Genomic DNA, 23,493 nt, shown 5'->3' on the forward strand with positions numbered 1-23,493 from the left:
TTTCATGGCTACATTATATTCTGGAACATGGATACGCAAGTTATTTAGCTATCCCACTAGTGTTGGACATTTGTATTATCTCATTTTTCCTCATAACAAAATACGCTACTTGGAGCAGTTGTGTGCATAATTTTGAGCATGAGTATTTCTTTAGAATAAATCTCTAGAAATGGAATTGCTGGGCCGGAAAGAGTACCTCTTATCATTGTCTGCACTTAAAATATCAAACATTTACATTTTTGCATACTCTTCTGGGGAATAATGGTAGCTCATCGTTTTAACGTGAATCTCTCCACATTGCTGGTGCAGTGAAGTATTTTTTTTCCAAGCACTTATTGAAAATTTGTTTTTATTCTGGTCATTACCTGTTTATTTCTTTTTTGCTCGTTTTTCTTTTGCTTGCTTTGATCACTTGTCTTTCTAACTGTTTGAAAGATAGTAATGCTTTGTTGGTTAAACACGTCAGTGTGTTTACAAGACTGCATAATTTTATTACAGTCAAACTATCAGGTTTTGTCTTCATGAATTCTGAAACTTATTTCTTGTTTGTGGAAGTCTTTTCCCATCCTAGGATATAAAAGTATTTTTAACTGATTTATAACAATTTTATGGGTTGGATTATTATATATATGTCCTTAATTTAGCTAATTTTTTTAAGTTTATTTATTTATTTTGAGAGAGAGAGAGAGAGAGAGAGAGCACAAGTGGGGGAGGGGGAGAGAGAGAGAGAGCACAAGTGGGGGAGGGGGAGAGAGAGAGAGAGAGAGAGAGAGAGAGAGAGAGAATGAGAATCCAAGCAGGCTTCATGCTGTCAGCACAGAGCTTGACGTTAGCCCATGAAACTGTGAGGTCATGATCTCAGCCATGATCAGGAGTCGGACACTCAACGGACTGAGCCACTGAGGCACCCCAGTCAAGCTAAATTTTTATTTCTTTGTCTAATCTGAAATGATATCTAATCTTCCTTAGTTTTTTTCCCCCAGTTGGATAGACATTCCACCCTTTTAATTTTTTTATTAAATAGACCATCATTTCTCTATTATGTTAAAATGTTACTTTATCATGAACATTCAATACATTCTTCTTGTATTTAGTTCCAGACTTTCTATGTTATATTACTAATCTATTAGGCTATTTCCATGGTGAATGCCCTCTTGTGTTTGTTATTATTAACCTGGTAGCAGGTTTTGAGATCTGGTATGTTAATATCCCTTTCTTTATTCTTTTTTCCTTCAAAATTTTCTTGCACACTTACTTGTTCAAGTGAACTTTCAAATATCCTTGTCAAATTGCAAAAAAAAAAAAAAGTCTGGTCAAGAGTTTTAGAGAAATTGCATTGAATTTATAAATTAATTTGGAGAAGTGATTTTCTTAAAAATATGGAATCATCCGGGGCGCCTGGGTGGCTCAGTCGGTTAAGTGTCCGACTTCGGCTCAGGTCACGATCTCGCGGTCCGCGAGTTCGAGCCCCGCGTCGGGCTCTGGGCTGATGGCTCAGAGCCTGGAGCCTGCTTCCGATTCTGTGTCTCCCTCTCTCTCTGCCCCTCCCCCATTCATGCTCTGTCTCTCTCTGTCTCAAAAATAAATAAACGTTAAAAAAAAAAATAAAAAAAAAATATGGAATCTTCCTCTCCAAGAACATGACATGATTCTCCATTTATTCAGCCTTTCTCATAGAGTCATTTGTATAGCTTCTTAGTTGTCTTGTCCAATTTACCTGCAAGGTATTTTCCATTCTGTGCTTGTATTGAATCTGGGACTCATTCTGTCATTGTATGTTCTAGTGGGCTACTAATAGGGAAACTATTAGTTATTGTGTATTTTTGGTTACCTTTTCTTGGTTACCTTTTTAAACTCTCTTATTAGTTCCTGTCCCTTTTCAGTTGGTTTTCATGGGTTTTCTAGGTAGAACATTACATAATCTGTAAATGAAAATAATTTTACTCTTTCTAGTATTTATATCATTTATTCCTAGGTTTTGATGGGGATGGTGTTTGCTATATAGTTTTGGGAAGTTATTCTTCATTTAACCAGGAAAGTTCCTATTCCTGGCTTGTTTTAGTGTGTATTTTTTAAAAATCAGGAAATCCAATATGTTTTGGAAACATTTTCTGGAGTGATCCCTTCGTGATGGACGTTTATAATATTCCAATTTGTCTTCCTAATGAACAATGCTACAATGGATATATTTGTGTGTATCTTTGAATATGTGTGAATATATCTTTTAGAATTAATCTCTAGGAGTGGAATTTCTGGGACAAAGGGTACGTACATTTAACATTTTCATAGATATCAAATGAACAGAATACAAGAGTGCTCATTTCTCATGTCTCTGTTGATGTTTTGATTACTGAACTATTCACCAATCTTATGGGGGAGAAGGGTAGTTTATTGTTTTAATCTGTTAATGTGACAAATATTAGTAGATTTGTTTTTTTTCCCCTGAACTTCCGGTGTAAAACCTTTATGGACACGATCTGTTTGTTCTTTTAATACACTGCTAAATTCTATTTGTTAACATTTTGTTTGTAGTTTTTGCATTGTTCTTTGTTCTCTAGTGTTAGGTGTGTGGTGTGTGGTGTGTGTGTGTGTGTGTGTGTATGTGTGTGTATTTATATGCTTTCTTCATTGTCTGGGATTTGGAGTAGAGTTTTGTTAGCCTAATAAGTAATTTGTGAGGTTTTCTTTTTATTTGCTTTTAAACAAAAGCAAATAAGGTAGTTTGTAAGTTACATCTTCCCTGAAGGTATTAAGAAACTGGTCTGTAAAGTTATCTGCATTTTAATGCCTTTTAATGCATACATCTTTGACTAGTTTATTTCAATTTCTCCTAAGGACATTGCTCTACTTAGATTTTCCACATCTTCTTTTAACTTTTTTTAAGTTTATTTATTGAGAGAGAGCAGGGGAGGGGCAGAGAGAGAGGGAGAAACAGAATCCCATGCAGGCTCCATGCCACCAGCACAGGGCCCCACACAAGGCTCAAATTCATGAACCATGAGATCATGACCTGAGCAGAAACTTGAATCAGACCCTAAATTGACTGAGCCACTCGGGCACCCTCTATATCTTCATTTTTTTTTTTAATTTTTTTTTTAACGTTTATTTATTTTTTGAGACAGAGAGAGACAGAGCATGAACGGGGGAGGGGCAGAGAGAGAGGGAGACACAGAATCCGAAACAGGCTCCAGGCTCTGAGTTGTCAGCACAGAGCCTGACGCGGGGCTCGAACTCATGGACCGTGAGATCATGACCTGAGCCGAAGTCGGCCGCTTAACCGACTGAGCCACCCAGGCACCCCCCTCTATATCTTCTTGATTCGATTTTGTTAATTTCTATTTTCCCATTTTGTTTGATTTTCCCTTGTGATTTAAAATATTCTATACATCTGTTGTCTTGTCCTCCTTCTGATCCCTAAATTTGTTTAGTTGTATTTTCTCCTTTTGGATCGACTAACATTTGCAGTGAGCAGTGTTCTGTGCTGAATTCCAGGTACTGTGTAGACGCTGGGCTTGTAATGGAGATCATTGAGAGAACCCTGACTTCATAGAGCATGCTTTATCTTTCTAATTGATCTGTGGAAACAAACAAACAAAAAAACAAAGCCCCCAAATAAAGATTTTATTGATCATCTACCTTTTTCCTATTTCTTTATAATGCATTTTTATCTTTATTAATTTCCTTCTTGTGTAAGTTAAAACTGTGGCACTTCCCCCTAGCTTTTGATTTGAATGCTTCATTATATTATTGTCGATATTTACTATGTTTAGTAAGTTAGTGTCAAGTTCTGCATTTTTCTTTTCTCCAGGCACTGCTTTGGCTCCATCCAGATGATGTCACTGTATGGTCCTTTCATTGCACCTTGTTTCTATTAGTTTGCTCCCTGTCCTCCCCTTTCTGTTTAGAGAGATTTTGTCCCTGATCTTCATCTGAAGGTAAATGCTGTCATTGTCGTTCCCAGGCAGCTTTTTAATTAATAATACTTATGGTTGTCCTTTCTGGTTCCCCATGTTCAGTTACTCTGAGCTTGGAGTTTCTCCAGAGGACAGCTCTCACCTCGGCAGGAGCCTCTTCTCTGTCTGTTTGGCATTGTTTTCCATCACCCCGATCCGATTTGCTTTCTCTTCTAGAAATTGCCTACTTTTCTGGCTCAGTCATGAGCCAGAAATACTCAGTTTTTCTCAGTGCTCTTATGAAACTCTTTTCCTTCTATCTCTTCTGTCATTTCAGCAATAGTAAATGGGAGGCAAACAAGTGTTCTCACGTTGCCATCTTGGATTCTAAGTCTAGATGGGATTTTGACTGATCAGAGAGGGTCCTCCTGGGGCAGCGACAGTCCATGCAGAGGCGAGAGCTGTGGCAAGTCTTTGCCCAGAATCATTTCTGTCTTTTCTTTGCTCTTCAGGTTAACTTTGTGCTCTTCATTGGCATCATCGTCATCCTCGTGCAGAAACTTCAGTCTCCAGACATGGGAGGCAACGAGTCCAGCATCTACTTGTAAGTACCATTGTGTGAATGCCATAGTCACTTCCAACAGCTATGTGGGCCCTGCACCGAGGTCACAGGAGAAGGCCTAGGTTTTGCTGACAGGGTAAACCAGCAGCGGCATTTGCAAGACTTCTTTCTGATTAAAGTGCCTTTAAAATGTAGTTGCCTTGCCTATCCTTTAGCCAGCCCAGGAGCTAATCCACATGGTGATCACATGGAAGGGAAGAGAGAGAGAGGAAGAGATGGTCAGACCCTGTGTCACATGAGGAAAAGCAATATGGAAGACACCAGATTCCTTAGGGTAGTTAGGGTCTTAGTTGTTTCACAGTTGGATTTCCTTTGGGGGATCTTGGTTCTGTGGGAAGTTCATGAATGCCACTGGATGCACTGTTGCCTGATGTCCCCACCCCAGCCCAGTGGGGCTGAGCAAGTTGCTCAGCCCCGACTAGCGAACCAGGTGGACATTCTTGCTGGCTATTGGAAGAGGGGATTCTTTCTCTTCTCCACCTTCTTTCAGGGAAGCTCTATCTTCGGGCCTGGTCTTCCTCCTATAACTCCCTCTTCCCTGACCAGAGGGACAGCTGACATGTTTGACATAGCTGGGGTTCCCCAGGCAACACTTACCATTGAGGGTAGGGTTTTCTCCACCTCCATGGCTGTTTGGCTTTGCTTCCTACAAATCTTTTCGCAGTCACGTCCCTAACAGCTTGCCCCACTTGCTCTGCCACCCCTCTCCCAGCCTTCCACTTATTCTGAATCAGACCGGGAAGCTTCCATTTCACCCTTCTTGCCTCATGATCAGGAGAATGACCAGCTGGGTGTGTGGGGTGTGGGGACACTGCTGCTGCCGGGGGGGGGAAGGTCGAACCCCTGTGGTTGGCTGGTGGGGTCAGATGGGCACAGAAAGTCTGAGGGCGTTCTCTGGGGTCTGTCCATGGGCAAGGTGGAAGCCATATGTGTTGCCTCTTTAGTTGTTAAAGAAAAGAGCAGATTAGAAGGAGCTGAGGTATTCTCATGGTGTCAGTGGGGGCTTGGTCCTGTTTTCATTGGAGACTCCAACCCAGTGGGGCTCAGAACCTTGATGGCTGCCAGTGGACAAGTAGAGCAGCAGAGAGACCCCACCGGAGGGTTCTCCCCACCGGCCATTCTCCTGGATACACGGTATGGCAGGAACTACCCAGAGACCCATCCCAGATCCTTAGGGCTTCCCCAGAGATGCAGAACTTGCCCTGGGTCTGTGTGATCAGCTTGGGCGCCTGCCTTGTAGAAGTCCTTCCCGTGGGGCTGGGGGATCTGCATAGGGCCTGGCTTGGTCAGCCTTGTTTTCCCTGCATTTAAGGATGATTACATTTCATTGGAAAAGACCCCCTACCTTTTTTTTGTTTTTTTTTTGCTGTCCATTTACTGTCTTTTTTTTTTCATGTTTTTGCAAGTGTTTTTTGTTTTTGTTTTTTTTACCAACCCCTGCTTATCTGTATGTGTTTATGTAGTCAAAAATTTGTCATGCATACAAGTCATAAAGTCTCTAAGGCCTTGCACTGGGGGACCAGTGGGACTGGCTCCCTGTGACTGACTAACTTCCCTAGAGGGATCATTCCTACCTTAGTCTCTAGCACCCACAAAACAGAGCCCTGCCGCTCCCTTCACCTCCCTGTCTGGCGTCAGCTCTCGTCCTATGTCTAGCCACACGGTGGACTGCTCTAGGGCCGAATGCCTCCCATGCAGTTGTTTCTGACATCTGAAGCTACTGGCAGCTAAATTGGCCTTTTCTTTCCTTTGAGCTCCAGCCTTGGTCCGCCTACTCTCTGCTTGCTTCTGAGAAGGGTTTCTTCTTCTGGGGTTTCTGGGATCTCTTCTCTGGGAGGCTCCCCCTTCCTTCCCTCCCACAGGGACACACACAGGGGTCCAACTGCAACCTAATAAGGACACTCTACTGACCCCAACGCACCCTTCACCAGCTTAGACATCTTGTGGTAGGCAGCCAGAAGCTCCCCAGGTCTGGTGGGAGGGAAGTGTGGGGTCAGGGTTTCCGAAATATTCCCAGACTGGGAGCTGTAGGATCCTGTCCGGCCTTCCTAATGCATAGACAGCCATTTGTAAGAGTGATTTATACATTTAAGTACATTTAAGAACCAGCTGGTTGGTTTGCTTCTGCTGTGGACAAAAAAAAAATCCCCTTGCAATCTCAGAGAATCCTCTTTGGTGCTAGTCTCAAGCCCCAAAGACAAAAAACTCAGGTGCGGTTGGCAAGCCAGGTGGGAGGGCTAACACAGGATGAGGGGCCCTTGATCCCCTGACATTTAGCAACCTACATGAGTGTTTCCAGGGTCAAGGAGACCCTGTTGGTGGAAAGTGAGGGATAATCAAGGAGACGGTGCTGCTGAGGACTGCAGGCTTTTTGCCAACACTTGCAGCTCCGTCCACGCACATTTAGTGCCCACGAACACCCAGTGATCTGCTGGGCTGAGTAAGCATCCCTTTTTACAGCTGAGGGAGCTAGTTTTCAGTGTAGTGCAATGAATCCAGTAGGAGCAAGTGAAGCCATAGCTGTGGTGCCGCCAGCCCTTGGCTCTAAGCTTGACTATACCATCTTTCCTGTCCTCGAGGAAATGACAGATGAGAGATGGTGTTCAATCAGTGTATAAGCAAGGCTTCCTGGAAGAAACGGCCCCAATGGGATCCAGCCTTGTAGAGAGAACTGCCCCCCTCCCAGAGTGCTTTGAGCTGGGAGGTGTCTGCTGTGGGGGGAGGGGAGACTATCGGGGGGATGGGAAGGGGCAGGACCTGGTGGGAGAGGAGATTTCAGGGCTGTGCCTGAGTCCCCTTGGGCCACCAGAGTTATGTGTGGGGCGGAGGGGCCCCTTCAGATCTGCCCACAACAGCTTTCCGATTTTTTCCTCTGTTTCCAGAACAAATTTAAGCCTGGGAGTCCCCAAGAAAGCCCGAGAGGACCCCCTGCCTGTGCCCTCAGACCAGCATTCACTCCCTTTCCTGTAGGTTGGTTCCAGCTGCTTAGATGATAAGGGTTTGAGATGGCGCTTCTGTTGGAGGCTTGGACCCCCGCAGGGGGTGGTAGCACTGAGCCACCCACACTCTTTCACCTGGTGCTCCTGATGAAATGAGTCGCTGGCACCAGGACTTGGGCAGGGGCCAGGTGTGGAGTGTGGGCCTGGGTCAGGGCTTGGCATGTGCTCTGGCTCATTGTGGTCTGGGGTGGGGGGTTAGGGCTCAGCCTGAGGCTGGGATCAGGGTTAGTCTGCTCTTTCCTGCCCTTAGCTTTGCGAGAAGCCGGCTGGCTCAGAAAAGGGAGGGTGAGTTCCCACACAGACATGGACTGTGCTGAGACCGTCTCCAGGAGCTGGCTTTACTCCCAGCTGTCTCTCCATTACAGGATGGGCATTGGAAGCTGGGTCTGGTCTCGGGGAGAGAACCCCCATCTGTATTTCCCTCAGGGACCTTGCAGAGCAGGTCTGCACAGCCCCTTGGGTGAAGGAAGGAGATGAGAGCGGATACCATGATGTAGGTAGCAGGGCTGTGACATACCCAGCGTCTGAAGGATGACCTCGACTCCACAGACAGGCTCTGTGGTGGCAGAAATGCAGCCAGGATGCCATCAGTCCAGGAGCTCAGCCCACAGCCTAAGGCTTCCAGTTCACATGGGGCTCCATTTTCCACTTCCAAAGCACCCCTCCTCTGTCTAGGAGGGCCCCGTCCTCACAACTCCTGTTAGGGATCAGCAGCGGGGAAATGGTTACTCCTATTTTGCAGATGAAGAAACTGAGGCCCAGAGGAGGAAAGTGACACCACCTGAGACCACCCAGCAAGTCAGTGTCTAGACAAAGCCTTGAGCTCAGGTGCCCTGACCCCCCAGGCTGGGGAGGGGGCACAGAGGGTGAGCTTGTTCTCAGTGGTGGGGGAGGAGGGAGAGGTGGGCAGAGAAGCTCCAAGATCTGCTGAGCTGAGCTGAGCTTCCGGCCAGAGTACCAGCATGGTGTGCAGCGCTTGCCTGGGGGCTGGACCAGGGTTCTGGGGCTTTACAGCATCTTGCCATCATGAGGGACCCCATGGAGAATGTTCGGTTCAGACTGAGACCTTCTGTAGGCCTGCCAACTATCCCAGTGCTTCAGTGATCACTAGGAACAAGGTGAAATAGACAGGGGTGCTGCCTCAAAGCCGCCCCCACCACCACAGGATGGGGGTCTAACATTCTGTCCGGCATTTCCTGGGGCTACAGCAGCTTTGCACACAAAAGTCACCAAAGCTCCAAAGCTTCCATGGAGTTTAGCCTGTGACCAAAACAGGGGTCGAAGAAACCGTGTGCTGCCTCCCTGGGTTCCACACTGAAGTGCTGAGACCTGGAAGTGGCTTTGACCGTCCTGCAGATACACAGCAAAGCCTTGGCAGAACCAGGCCCGGGAGCCAGGGCTTCCTGGTTTCCAAATGGAGGCATGGGCCCTGCACCTGCCATGGGGATCTCCAGCCTTCTGACAGCGCCCTTCAGTTCCCGCCCAGCACCCTTGTCTGAATGTCTTATCCTCCCTTGGGTCCAAATCAGAACTGAGTTCACCAGCCAGTCTGGGTTTATGTCTTCCTTTTGATTAAATTCCTTTCACTAATTGTAGTGACTTTTTAGAGGTCATGACATCTCTTCCTTTCTCACATCTATATCTGGCTTTTCTGCCACTCTCTTGTGTCATTTCAGTGGGTCCCTTTGCACAGAGCCATTGAAGGTTTGGGAGAACTGGAGTATTTGAGAAGAAGGCCACTTACCTCTTTCCCCAGATCCTTCTCCCGAGAGGCCTCCTAGGCATCAGGTCCCCCCACTTTGTTCACCCTTCCCCGTCCGAGACCCACATCTTTACGAGGGGCCTGATCTCCCAGCTAACTAAGTGGCCTCTAAGGAAATCAGAGGAGTCTGTATTTACTGTGTCCAGCGCCCAGGAAGGTCAGGGACCACAACTTGGGAGCTCAGAGACGGAACAGTCTCAGAAGAGAGTAGCTGAAGCTTTAGAATTCAGGGTGAGGGCTTAAGCCTGGTGGGGACGGGGCGGCATCTGAGGGTTGGGTTCCTGGGCCCTCAGCCAGGCCATGGTTGAGGGATCAGGCCACTGGCTGTAGGAGAAAGTAGCCAGCCATTCAATCTGGACCAGGTAGAGAATAAATTTAGAGGCTACAATGGTTCCCATTCCCGAATACCCAATTAAGTTGTTGTAATTTGTGAGAAAAAAAACATACTTATGTGTCCATCTGTCTCTTCGTATGTGTATGAAACAGACCTTTGACATTCACTGAGGACACATGAAGAAACTTCTCAAATATGGGACTTCCTCATGATAGTGTGTTTCGAGCTTCCAGTTGTATGTGGATCACCTAGGGACCTTGTTAAAATGCAGATCTGGAGCCAGCAGGGCTGGGGTGGCACCTAAGATTCTGCATCTCTAAGAAGCTCTCAGGTGGTACTGATGCCGCTGATCTGGATAGCAGAGCCTCACGCAGGACCTCACATCCCATGTCTGTAAAGTGGGCCGGTAGTGCCCTCACAGAGGGGTGTGAGCTGAGAGGTGCCATTTGTTAAGTGGGAACACCACGCTTGACTGTGGCAAGGGTCCTGGGTGGACCTCGGCTTGCCTCCTCTTTGAAGTGTGTGATTCACGTTCGTGCCTCAGCAAAATGACGTGTCTCCACATGTCAAGGACCTTCAGACTTCCTCTCAAAGATCGGGAATCACAGATTACAAATCAGTGAATGCCCAAGGTCTGGTCTCTTCATGTGTATTTGTTCTCATGTGTATCAGATCCCTGCAGATAGATCCGTTCACCAGCAGGTGCTAGGAGCTCGGTACCTCATGGTGCCTGAGGAGGGTTCGTGAGGGAGGCTGCTCTTTTGAGGTCTGATGAGAGAACACAACTCTTCATCCATGTCGTACACGCTTATCAGAGAAGGAGAAGAAGTGTCTGTGGCTTGTCCCCACCCACGCAGAAGCAGGACCGTGATGAGCTAGAACAGATGGAAATTCCGCCTGACCTCTCTGAGGGGGTGGAATTTCTCAGTGCCTCACCCAGGCTAGTAGGGCTAACCCGGGGCTCACCTGTGGATGCCTCGGTGTTTCTGCAGGCAGTGGGGCGGTACCCAAAAGGGGCCCTTCTCAGCCTTCAGCCCCTGCCCTTTGAACTTCAGAAAGTCTAGCCCAGCGCTGTGCTGTAGACCTCTCAGCAGGGACAGCAATGCCCTAGCCTGTGCTCTCCAGTATGGGAGCCACTAGCTGCACGTGGCCGTTGAGTCCTGGCAAGGTGGCTAGGGGAACGGAGGAAAGCGGATTTCTAATTTGATTTAATTTTCATTCCAATAGCTGCCGATGGGTAGTGGCTGTCCTGTTGGACAGTGCAGATCGAGACCAATTAACAATCTCTTCCAGCCATCCCAACTCTTTCCCCCCCGCCCCCCCCCCCATGCCCGCACTGCACTGCCTGGGGGCTCAAAGAGGACGAGGTGCAGGCAGAAGAGTGAGAGGTGTAGAGGAGAAAGACCAGTGGACACCCAAGCCCAGGACTGGCCTGATTCAGGCTGGGTGGGCCCGGGCTAGGCAGCACGAGGTCCACGGGATGTGTTTCCGGCTGCCCACCTGGCTGAGTGACCTCCGACAAGGCCGTGCTCTGAGCCTGGACCTGACTCAGCCAATTTCTGGGGCCCCTGCTTGAGACCCAGCCCCGCCCCCACCTTCAGAACACACGTTCCCGCCAGCTCCCCTTACCTGTCTGTGGACCCAGCGTGAGCGCTCGTTGCGTGCACGTGTGTCTGTGCACACACCTGTACACGTATGGGCATGCATTTCTATGTCCAGAGCTGACCATGTCTTGGCCCCTGGCTTCCTCATCCTCTTCCATGTCACTGCCCCAGCCCTGTCTCCATCCCTGGGCTCCTCTGCCCTCCCCTGAGCCTTGTCGCTCCAGGTCCACCTCAGTTTCTTCATTGCCCGATGCCCCCAGCTGACAGAAGTGCTGATCTTGTCACACCCAGCAGCTGCGTGCAGAAATGCTACTGCAAGCCACAGCGGGCTCAGCAGCACCCTTGCAAGATGTCAGAACTGTCCACCATAACTCTGTAAGTGTGCGTGGCGTGGCTGTGGCCGGGAGGCCCGGAGGGGAGGGGGCCGCATGCTGCTGCCGCTGCCCGGAGCTTGCATCCCGCCGGCTGGACGAGAGCGGAGAGCAAGCCTGTGCCTCCAGCCCGGCCCTTTGTGCACTGTTGCATGTCGTTGTCTGTGTGTCTTGTGAGTTCTCTGCAGCCTCGAGGCCCTCGGGGCGGGGTGGGGCGGGGTGGGGGGAGGTCGTGGGGACGGAGTGGCAGGGCTGAGGCCTGGAAGCCTCTCCTGCAGCCGCCCCGATGTGTGGTCTTCCCAGAATCCCCCACTTCCCTGGGCTCGTCTTTGCAGCTGCCAAATCAAGTTCTAAGACCCTTAGAGCTTGAGTTCTCAGAGACCGTCCCCCTGCACGGGACAGGACCCTCACCCTGAGGAACCTCACTCACGCTTCATGTGCCAAGTGGCTTAATCCCCACACTGACCCTATGAGATGGGTTCTTGTAGAAACGCCATTTTACAGATAAGAAAACGGAACGCAGAGAGGTGAAGTACTCACTCAAGGTCACATAATTGGTGTCTCTAAGAGAAGCTCAGTCTTAACTTGGAAATTGCTTGAAGTGGAGGAGCCCGCTGTAATTTGGGCAGCTCTGACCAAATTGGAAGGTCTTCTTGGTATTTTTTAGGCTTTCTGCCCATTCATGCCTCTTTCGGGCAGGACAGAGGCCGAGGCCTGTGTCACTGTCTCTGTGGCTTAACCAGATCATAGGGTGATTCTGTAACTGACCTCCAAGGGGTTCCAAGGCTCACACCATATATCCCCATTCCATGGCCTCTGGTCAGCTCTGAAGCAGAGAGGTCCCAGAAGTATGGGCCGTAGTGGCCTCCTCATCTGCCCTCTCTGCCCCGTCTACCAAAGGGGTCACCGGGATGCCCTGGGTCCCTGACAGAAGTCCCCATCCATTCCAGGGGATGGCTACAGGGCCACCAGGGAGGAAAAGTGTTGCCCTTGCTGCCATTTGCCACATGGCCAGGAAGTTGGAAGGACCTGAGCTCGTGTCTGAAAGGGCCCTGCTTCTCACACGATGGGCCCATCCATCTACTGCCACCATGAAAGCTGGAGAGGCTTGGCCTTTTGGTTTCCAAGACACTTTGGAACTGTAGGGTCAAGTCCCTGCAAACAGGCCCACGTGTGTAGAGGAGGCAGGGAAGGAGGAGGGCAGGGACAATAGGCACGCCCCAGGGCTGCCTTCCCTCCTGAGCCCCTTCAATTAAGCTTCACTTGTAAAGTAACCCCTTTAGGCAGGGTTGCAGAGTGGTTCCCCAGCCGCCCACATACCTCAGTTCCAGGCCACTTGCCTCTCCTTTTTGGACCTTCATTTTTCAGCCATCACTCCCTGTTGCCTCTGGTGCTAGCCACTGGATGCGCAGAGATGAGTAGGACCCGAGCCCCGGGTCGTGGTCAGGTTTCAGAGCTCTGAGGCTTTTGTACGGTCTGGACGTTCGTTTACCCTTTCACGGGCAGGCAGGTGCCTTCTGAGCGGGAAGCCCCCAGCCTGGCATGTGCTGGGTGCTGGCCAGGCAAGGTAACTGACAAGCACCATGCCTACCTCCGAGGAGCCACAGTCTGAGAGAGGATAGACCACTCAAGAACCACACCTGGGCTCAGAGTGGGACCTCCTCACATCCTGTTGGCTCCAGCCCTGGTTCTGGGGCACCTGGGTCCTACAGAACGGGCTGCCTGTGAGCAGGGACGGAAGGCATGGGCACTGGCTCTCTGGGGGGCTTCTTCCTTCCAGGGCTGAGTGGTGGTCCACCTGTAGGTCTTCTTAGGCTACCCCTCCTCTTTCCTTTGTGTCGCCTTCTCTGCTTTTCTTTTTTCCCTTCCCCCTCCCTCCTTCCTTCCCTCTCATTTGAAACTGGGAAGCCAAGGGCCTCACTCAGACTCCATGGATTCACCTTCTCCTAAAATCTGGAGCCCCCACATGCAACAGAACATTCTCTCCCACAAAGGCTGGGATGGGGAAGAGGACAGGGTACATATGTAACTGCCCCAACTCAAAGGGCCATCCCACACCCGGCTGTCCATCCCTGTGGACAATAACTGAGAGGGAGGGGAGCCAAACCTCCCACTTATCCCCAACTCTGATGGCCCAGGGGGCAGACTGCACCTGCAGGGCAGGGCTGGCTCTTCCAGAAGATCCAGAGGGAGCCAGTACACTGGGGTGGGCGAAGATGGGGTGCTACTCTTGGAGACTCCCTGGGAGTACCCCTTCTGATAGAAGAGGACCCACAAGGATATGCAATATTTACCCTCCAGATGTCATACCATGGCTCTGTGCCCCCGCCCATCAGAGCAGAGCCCCACCCACTGGGCTTAGCAGCCAATGGCCAGCAGCCTCAGGGGGCATGGAAGTCCCTTTGGTCCTGTCTGTCTTTAACCCACAAGCTCCGAGCAGATAGCCTCCTCTCTCTTGACTGTTTCCCTGGTGGCAGGTTCCTCTGGCTTAGTTGGTGCTTGTTTATTCCCAGTGTCAGTAAATCCTTCCTAAGATCCCTCCTAGGTCTCACCCACTGTGCACAGCATCTCTCCCCCCGACCCCCCCGCCCCACCCTGGGCTGCACTTCCCCATCACTCTCCATGAGTGTCCTGGCAACCCCAGACTCAGAAAAGCCCACTGCCTCTGTGGCCTCTTAGGAGGTTGTCTTTTTAGGCACATGGAACTTCCTTCCAGAGCAGGAGAGGGTTTGCTTTGCTTGAGGGTCCATGATGTCATTCAAGCCTTCTGAATCCAATCCCTCTATTTGCACTGACTTCACTTTTCCCAGGGGGTTTGCGCCTCCCACAAGGGGTGTCTGTCAATCACACACTCCCGTGTGCATTTTTAGTGACTCTACAGGATACGGACATGGCCTAGAGGGATGGGATGTCCCCCGAGAACCTCCCAGGGAGTTCTGGAAGGCCTGCTCTGTTGGCCACCATTCGTCCCAGGCCCCATTCTTCCTAGGAAAGAATCCCAAGAGGGTCTGTGGACAGCAGCCCCAGCCCGGGGGAGAGCAGGGAGCTGGGACCGGCGTCTCTGCCCTCCCTGGTTCCAGCATCAAGACTTGGCAGTTCCCCAGAACAATATCTTGTTCTCTCCCGACAGACGGCTAGCCCGGTCCACCCTGCTGCTCATCCCGCTATTTGGAATCCACTACACGGTATTCGCCTTCTCCCCGGAGAACGTCAGCAAGAGGGAGAGGCTTGTGTTTGAGCTGGGGCTGGGCTCCTTCCAGGTAGGTGTGGCAGAAATGGCCGGTGGAACTCGTGGAGAGCCAGGGAGGGCCCTGGCCCCTGACCTGCCAGCGGTTCTGACTTCTTTAACCCAGTCTCAGCCTCGTGTTTCTGTCTCTGAAATGAGTACTAGAAGAGAGGGGAGCTGGGCGAGCCCCTTCTGCCATGTACCCTGTGGGCTCCCGAGAGAACACACACTGATGTCTTGTTGCCGCACCTGGGCGTTCTGAGCAAGGCCTCCCTTGGGTGCCCATCCCTCACCTTCAGCCTGGGACGTGAGCAGAGTGCTCTCCAGAGACCTCTATGTCCACAGCCTGACTGCAGTCTACAGACCGTGTCTCTTCTGAGCGCTGGAGCTCGGTCTTACCCCGGTTGGGGTCCCCAGCACAGGACCTGGCCACAGAGAGCAGAATGAGCTGAACAGGTAGATGAGCAAAGAGATGCATAAATGATCCAGGGACTAGCAAGTGGGGAGCCATGAATCCATGCATGGAGGCATAGGTAGGTGGGGTTTTCAGTATGTGAGGGAAGGAGTGAGCGAGTTGGTATGAGGATGCACAGTGACTGCCTTAACAGATGGCAGCCCAGGTGGCCAGTGAAAGTAGCAGTGGCAACCTTGGGTCCCCAGGACAGAGCACCTCTCCCTAAGCCAGCTGTTTAACCCAGCTTCTTGATGGTCTAACACAGAAGGTTACTCTGTGTATCTGACTTAATCTCTTCCCCCACCCCGCCCCCATTTTAACCCAAGGCCATTTCACCTGTTAGAGTTCTTAGCCTGGTGAGGCTGGGAGTTGTACAGACACAGCCCCAGCTTGGGAGTCAGAACCCAGGGCTTCTGTCTTAGCACAGAAAATTCTAAATGCAAAGAATATGCGTAAAGGTAGGAAGAATAGACAGCTGCCTGCTCTGTGCCGGGCATTTACTCGTGTATGTTGTGTGTGCTGTGTACAAGAGGATCTGGCCAAAGTGGGGTGGGATGGGGAGGTATCAGGGATAGAGACATAGGTCTGTTCTATCCTGGAGTAGTGCCGTCCTCAGGGTCCTGCAAACTGGTTAGGGGGCCCAGAGAACATCCAACGGACATCTAGGACAAGCTTCTTGTAGAAAGTAGGATAGAGCTGGCCCTTGGGAATGGGAAGGATCTGACCTAGGAAATGTGAGATCCAAAGTCCATTTGGCCTCATGGGGACGGCCATCTTGGTTCAGCAGAACTTTACCCATCTTACTGCAGGTTCCTGGGCAGGTGGCCTCCTATCCAGTTCATTATATTTTTCTGCCTTCTAGGGTCATTCCCCTTTTCCTCCACCTCCTATACTCCCAGTGCACAAGGTCCCTTGCTAGCATTCTCAGGTTATTTTTGCTCTTTCTCCCTAGGGTTTTGTGGTAGCTGTTCTCTACTGTTTTCTGAATGGGGAGGTAAGACTCTGGCCCTCTGACTTCTTAACAATGGAGGTGGGGATTGCCAGGGAGCAGGCAGGTAGGGACATCGCCTGCTGCCTACCAGAGCTGATTCCCTAGACCAGGGCAATGCCAGGCTCCCAGCACCTGGACGAGGGGGAAGGCAGTGGTGCTAGACCCTGTGCCAGAATCTCTCCCACTTTGTCTACTGTGCAAGGCATCAGCTGTGCCTGGAAAGGCATTGCCTGCTGAGCATAGCCCTTCCTGGCAGGGCTTGCATAGTAAGACTACCTTAGTAAAGAAAAATGGAAAGTGAGGAAGGGTGAGGTACAGACAATGGGACCTATAGTTTATGAGGCTGTGATGAGCAGGGCTGCTGAGGAGGGACTCTGGGGACTTGGAAGAGACCCCGGGAGAGGCCTAGAACCTTCTTGTATTGTTCCATTCCCAGGATGATGCTTTTGAATAGAGCCCATAACAGAGGTGCTGGGATAGGGATGGGAACTGAATGGGTGGGATGGGTTTAGAGAGTGGGCAGGAATCATTGCATCTGTGCTGGCATCTTGCCTGCATGACCTCAGCAGGCTCCCCCTCTTTTTGCATGTGAGAAACCAGAAGTTAGGGTTCAATGATTGTCAAGACAATCTATGGGAAGGTCAGATGAGGATAGATAAGGAGACAGAGCCCTGCAGGGGGTGGCTGGGGAGTCAGGAAGTGGGAGTGTGTGGAGCTTACCAGGAGCCTGTGGGGGAGGTGGGGGCTGGAACTGGAGGGCTGGATGCTGGTACCACTCACTTCTAGTCGTGCAGTTCATGCACTAAGCAAATGTGCTGGACTGAGGGGGCATATGGAGGCTGAAACTGGCCATGCCCTGTACTTAACTATGCTAACAGCAACATGGGGGGTGTGTTCAGCCAGAGAGTGCATTATTTAGTGGTCCTCAACCCTGACTGCATATTGGAATCCACTGGGAAGCTTTACAACCTATGGATGCCTTACCGCAGAGATTCTGATGTAATTGTTCTGGGATATGATATGGGCATCTGGACTTTTAAAGCTCTCCAGGTAATTCTAATCTGCGGCCCACTGTTAATGGTCTGAGAGAGTGGGGCTCCTTGCCCTGATCTGCCTGACCCAAGGGCCTGTGAGCTGGTCTCTGACTATGGAGCACCAAGGCCCAGGAACAGAGGCCCACAGAGAACAAGAAGCCACTGGAGGGTCTTGCTCAGTGACTTGGGAAAGGGGCTGAGGTCAGCTCCTCAGAGGCCTTCTTTCCCATTGGTGGCCTTGAGGGCTACAAGTGCCATTTGGGAGTTGCTGGGTACTGCAGGAGGTGGCAGGGCCAGCCTGGGAGGGGTCCCGGGCAGAGCATTCAGGTGGATGAGGCTAGAGAAGGTGTCTGTCTGGAAGTGATCGTCCAAGTTGCTCCCTGCAGGTACAGGCGGAGATCAAGCGTAAGTGGCGGAGCTGGAAGGTGAACCGCTACTTTGCCGTGGACTTCAAACACCGGCACCCATCCCTGGCCAGCAGCGGGGTGAACGGGGGCACCCAGCTCTCCATCCTGAGCAAGAGCAGCTCCCAGATCCGCATGTCCGGCCTCCCAGCTGACAACCTGGCCACCTGAGCCCGCGCTCCCCTCCTCCTCTCCTCCACACACAGGCTGGGGTTTGTGGGCAGGCGCCGGCCCACGCATGTTGTGCTTCTTCTCTCACTTCGGGCGGGCCTGAGGCTGGAGGCTGGGCTCCCTGAGGTGGGAGAAGGATGCAGGGCGCAGATGGGTTATTTCCTCTCCCTGTTTGGCGCTGGCCCCACCCACCGTGGGCCGCTGGGCCCTGATCCAGACATGTAAATACGCCACAAATTTTGAAAAGTTGTCTCATTCCCTACCCCTTTGCCCACTGTCCCTGCTCACCTCAAGCAAGTCCCCAGCTTTACCCTGCCCTGTTTCCACCAGCCTCAGTGATCTCCTTGACCTGGTCAGTGAGGCCCTGTCAACTGAGGCTGACGACCTTGCTTTGGGGGCTTGGGGTGGGCATGTCCAACAGCCACCCCCCCGCCAAGTGTCTGACTTTCAGCGTGGACTCCTTGAATCTTCTTGCCACCTGAGGCCCTTCTCAGACCTGGCCCAGTGTCTGAGGCCTTCCAGAGGTCCAACTTGGGCTCCCAGAGCATCCTTTAGTGCAGGCAAGACCTGAGTCGAGACTCCTTCATACCCTCCCCCAGCATCTTGGTGTCTAGGTGCCCAGCTCCTGGGTACAAGGGTGGTGGGATAGCTCCAGAGTTTTTCCACTCAGAGACTTGATTTTGGGTGTGGGGCTAAGGGTCCCAGAATGTTCTGGTGCTTTTCATTTGGTAGAAGAAAAATTGCCAAGAGCCAGAAATGTGGATGTGATTGGAAAGGAGATGGAAAGAGTTTGGGGCTCCCATGGAAGAAGACCTTCACTGGCTCCATTATTTTACCCCCAACTCAAGGTGAGAGGGGGTTCATCTGGTAGCCTCCCTTCTGCCCCTCCCATCCCCAGGCATCAGCTGCGGACTGTGAGAGATGGATGCCTCAGAGACACTGCTCCCTACCCATGCCTAAACCTTCCCCCTCCTCATTTCTTCTTAAGTTAAAGCCATGATTAGGATGAACCAGCCGCCTTCCTGTGATGTCAGTGAATCCTGAAACACCTTATGCCTCCATGTGCCCAAGTCCAGGGCCTAGATTTCCCCCTCACCCCACCCCCATGGACAATGAGGATCCCAGCCACCGGCTCTTTGGGCTTGGGCTCAGCTACTGAAATATCTCTGAGACCTTTGCAAAGACTTCCCTCTGTGTATTCTTGACATTGAATCACCACGGACACTAGTGTCCTAGAGTGTTGGGAGGGGAAGGCACACGTGCCATTCCTGTTAGCAGAAGCTGCAAATGGGAGCGATGGCAGATCCCCAATGCCTATTATGGTTCTCCAGATGCAAATTGCTTGGCCACAGTCTAGGAATTCAAGATGGGGCGCAACTGGGTTGGGGGAAGATGGACAGAAGTGCTAGAGTGCCACGGCCCATGTGGGGGGCCCATTTCATTCTATGTCAACTTTTGGTGGTGTTCCTGTCCAAGTGTGTTTGTGGACCTGTTTCATGATCATGTTCTGGAATGCTTGGGGAATTTGTGTGGAGAGGAAATACTGCTTAGCTTGGTTTTATAAAGAGGAAGGGGCTTGGGGGTCTGTTTTTGGAGAGGTCTTCAAAGTGACTGGAGAAGGACTTAGTTGCTTTGTTTGGAGACAAGCCCTATGTCCGTGGCCAGTGAAGCACTGTGGGTCCCTGGGTCTTTGGCAAACCTAGAATCTGCCCTAGTTGGGCTCAGACTACTGATATTGTGGACATGCAGCTCCCTGTTCTGGGCCTTGGTTTCTCCATTTGTGGGATGCAGGGACTTCTAAAGCTTCTCTAGGCTCTGTACGTCAGTAATTCTCCAGTTCAAAAGTAAGCAGATAAAAGGGCATGCATCATTGTTATGTGTATCATCTAAGGTTTTGAAGTGTACATGTTTGTGTATATGTGGAGGGAAGGGAGGATGCTGTTTATTTTCTCTTTCTTAGAAAGGAAACATCTGTTTCTTCCACTGGGACACCACAGTGGAAGCTGGTGGGCCAGAGGGAAAGGTCATGACAGGGACAATTGGACAGGTGCCTTGGGCGTGATGTGCTGACCCAGCCGTGTGCCTAGCCAGGGCAGGGTGCCATGGCTGCTTGGGTAGTAGCCACTTCCAGATCCTAGGAGCAGTCCCTTAACTGGACCCCATTTCTTCACCCCTGTCCCCACCAGCAGATCTGCTTCACTGTGGAAAAAGAGACTTTGATTTTATACACACACACACACACACACACACACACACACACACACACACACATATGTCATCAGCAAAAACATCATCAGGCCTGAATTCCATGTGCTGTGCTGTCACCTGAGCCCTGGGTTGCATCCTTGTAGAGGTTCCAGGTTCCCGTTGGTTTGTGGTTTGTTTTTCTGTCTGAATGAGTTATTGCCAGTCTTGTGAACTAGATGTACCCAATGTATTTCGAATGTTCCAGGAGGTTAGGCAGCTGGCTTAAAGGCCACTGGCAGTGGGTGAGAAGCATAAGGTTTGGGTAAAAACCTTCCCTCTCTAGTCTTGGTTTTCAAATCTGTAAAATGGGAAGTAAGACTAGATGATTTGTGTAGCCCAGTGCATGTTTGGAATTCTCTGTCTAAATACCAGCCATCTAGTTGCTGGGAATGGACCCCAGGCAGGGATTGTGGTATTTGCCTGACTGGAAAGGATAAGAAATCCTGTGCAGCCAGGAGGGGTTTGAAGGTCTTGGGAATGGTTAGGTTGGAGAAGAGCAGAGGTATCCAACTCCTTGACTCTAGAAGATCATTACCAGGAAGGTTTTTTTTTTTTTCTTGTTTTATGCAATCCTAAAGGGCAACCGTCACCCAGGGGAGGCTGAATTCTCCTTGGAATGAAGCGATTTTTCAACCTCTTCCATGAATGTCCCACCATGGGAAAGGCCGTGTTAGGAGAGAGTCTCCACCCCTAGGGGAAATGGGACTTCAAGTCAGGGATGCTGAGGCTGTCAGGGAATCTGAGAGGGAAGTGTGTGTGATTTGGGCAGGGGGGAGGGGTTCAGTGGCTTTTTGGTGGTACCCAGCACTGTGGGCTTCTTAACCCCCTACTAGAGGCTGGGCTATTTTTCCTGTCTCAGTGGGTAGCTCTGTGGCCCTCCTTGACATATCCAGTGGCCTGCAGTGATTCCTTCTCTGACCCTTACCCCTCCCCAAACCAGCTTCTCCAGGGATCAGGGCCAGGCAGCTGGAGCTGGGCCCAAGGCTCGAAGTACACATCATCACTCACCAAGTGTGCTCATTCACCTCCTTCATCTGACCCTTTCCCTTCCTGGAAGGAAAGCTAGAAGAGGCTTTCTTTGTGATTCTGTGAGTACCCTTGACCCCTTCAAGGTCACTCCAAAGTGAAAGCAGTGAGTGCTTTGTTGTCATAAATTCCTGCCTGAGCCCAGTGACCATGGAAGCCTGCCAGAAGAGCTCTGAGCAGGGAGCGGGGAACCCAGGCTTCTCCCAGCTTTGCCACTGACCTGGCCTTGACCCCATCCCCATATATCTTCAGGGAGACTCACGAAGCACTAGATCTGGGAAAGAAAATGGAGATCTGCAGGTCAAACCTCCCCGTTGGGCTGATGAGAAATCACTTACCAGCAGGCCTAGCACAGTGCCTGTATTGTGTTGGGATCCAATATGCTTTACAAACCTGAGTGAGAAAATGGGCCCACCATCACGTGCCCAGCCTTGCACGTGAGCCAGAATAAAGTGTCCGTACAGAAAACATTCAGCCTTGCGCAAGGGAGGGGCTCTGGCTACAGAAGTTGTTAGGACTCCATATTGCAGGAGGAACAATGGTGTCAGTGTGGCATGGGGAGACCTGTGTTGTAGCTCAAGCCTTACCACCTGCTCTGTCCTCCAAGGCTTGGCCTCTTCGAGCCTCTGCTTCCTAATATGAGACATGGGAGGACATGATTTGCAGCCTGCTCCTCAGGCCAGTGATAAGGTTGAAATGAGACATTCTTGTGTGTAAAAGGGCTTTGGAAACTACGCAGGTAGGGGCTGGTTTCTGGGGTGAAGATCCCTGAAAGGGATCCCATGCTGTTTGTCAACTACTTTGAGCCCTCCTGGGTTAACCTTTGCCCCACTTGTAAAACCACCAGCACCGGGGGTGAGGGGAAGGCCAGTGGGCTCTGACAGACACAGAATTCCAGGCTTATCTCTGCCAACAACTGAATAGTTTGTTCCTGGGGTTAGGATGGGAGAATTTCATGTGGGTGGTGATTTCCATGTCACTTGCATGGGAATCCTTCAAGGATCTGGGATATCCCTGAAGTGGGCTATGTGCCCCTTTCTTCTTTCCCTAAATGTGAAGTCCTGGGATGCGTCTGTGCTTGGCCATTTGTGTCTTGTCTTATGTCCGTGTTTTATAGTTTGCCCTGTGAGGGCTGAAGTGGGGCAGTCCCCAGCATCCCAGACGTGGCTCCAGGCTTGCTTGTGGAACCAGGCTCACCTGTGTTTCATCTCCCACAATAAAGATAAACCCCGCAGACCTCACTGCTACTGCTGCCGCCATTAATGCTGTGCTCACAACCTTGTCCTGGATTTTAAGGATGTCAACCTGCTGTAGATAACTCAATAAATGTCTTATCATTTTTCCTGGTGGCTGTAACTTGGCAGAAGTGGAGGGCAGGGAGGAGAGGAGGTAAGGAGGGGAGGAAATCTGATCATCCAGAGTAATCTGGTTTACACAGTCCTGTGGCCTTCTGGATTCCAAGGGAGAGGTGTGAGAACAAGCATAAATGAGCTTAGGTTGGGCTTGGAAGAGTCAGGTCCTAGGACCATGCAAACTGAATGGAATGAAGATGTCTTGGATGTTTTGGGTTCCTAGAAATGGAAGTAACTCACGCTACGGTCTCTGATGCCTCGTGGCCTTCATACTGTTTTATCAGCACGGCTACCAGATCCCTCAAAGCTTGCCTACAGTGAGCATTTCATTCCAGGTAAGCACAGGTGCATCATTGGCTGCCAGAGTCCCTCCCCCTAATCTGGATATTCAGAACCATCATTCCAGGCCAGACCAGTTAATGAATTCCAGGTCACCTCCATTTCCTTGAATTTCTACCAATTGTCACAACTTCCAGTGCCCATTTTTATATGAGTCAGAATTTACAGTTGCCGGCAACAGAAGATAATTTTGACTGATAATTCAGAAAAGGGGTTTAGGAGAAAGATGTTGGGCACCTCCTAGAACTCTCTTGAGGCTGGAGAAAAACAGCAAAGGTGTTTCAAGCTGGAGCATGCCATGGAACTGGTGACAAAGCTGTTGACTGCTGCTGCCGCTGCCAGCCCAGAAGCCTCTTCTGTACCAGCGACCCCCCTCATCATAGTTACCAGTTCTGAGCAGGGAGCTTTGCTGCCATCCTCACCAGCAAAGCAGATTCCACGTGCAGCCTCTTAAGTCTCTCACTTCTGAATTGAAGCCTCACATGGGTCCGTTAGATTGGCTGTGTTCCAGCTGCAAAGGAGGCTGGAAATTTGACTTTTCTGGATTCTACCTTGGGTAAGTCAGGCTCCCCAGTCTAGGAATTTCCTAAAAGCCCTGAAATAGCGAATGCCCATTACAGCAGGCCTGAGGTCCACAGCTATGGCAGAAAGCCCTAGCACCCTG

At 50.6% G+C, this 23,493-nt stretch overlaps 1 protein-coding gene across 10 annotated transcripts in view; it reads left to right on the plus strand.

Annotated features, from left to right (window-relative positions):
• The window catches only part of ADCYAP1R1 (ADCYAP receptor type I), a 100,703-nt gene extending 78,223 nt beyond the window's left edge, over nt 1-22,480 (plus strand). For 5 of the 10 annotated variants that reach the window (XM_045052559.1, XM_019825655.3, XM_045052561.1 and 2 more), the window contains 6 exons: nt 4,406-4,497; nt 7,398-7,481; nt 11,506-11,589; nt 14,716-14,845; nt 16,218-16,259; nt 17,677-22,480. In XM_045052559.1, the coding sequence (XP_044908494.1) occupies nt 4,406-4,497; nt 7,398-7,481; nt 11,506-11,589; nt 14,716-14,845; nt 16,218-16,259; nt 17,677-17,865 (621 nt within the window). In that variant the 3' untranslated portion in view covers nt 17,866-22,480. The remainder of the gene's footprint in view (nt 1-4,405; nt 4,498-7,397; nt 7,482-11,505; nt 11,590-14,715; nt 14,846-16,217; nt 16,260-17,676) is intronic. The other 5 variants (XM_019825656.3, XM_019825657.3, XM_003982912.6 and 2 more) reach the window with 5 other exon arrangements.
• Nucleotides 22,481-23,493: the final 1,013 nt, after the last annotated feature.

The sequence above is a fragment of the Felis catus genome, chromosome A2 (assembly GCF_018350175.1).
Source record: "Felis catus isolate Fca126 chromosome A2, F.catus_Fca126_mat1.0, whole genome shotgun sequence".
Classification (NCBI taxonomy): Eukaryota; Metazoa; Chordata; class Mammalia; order Carnivora; family Felidae; genus Felis; species Felis catus.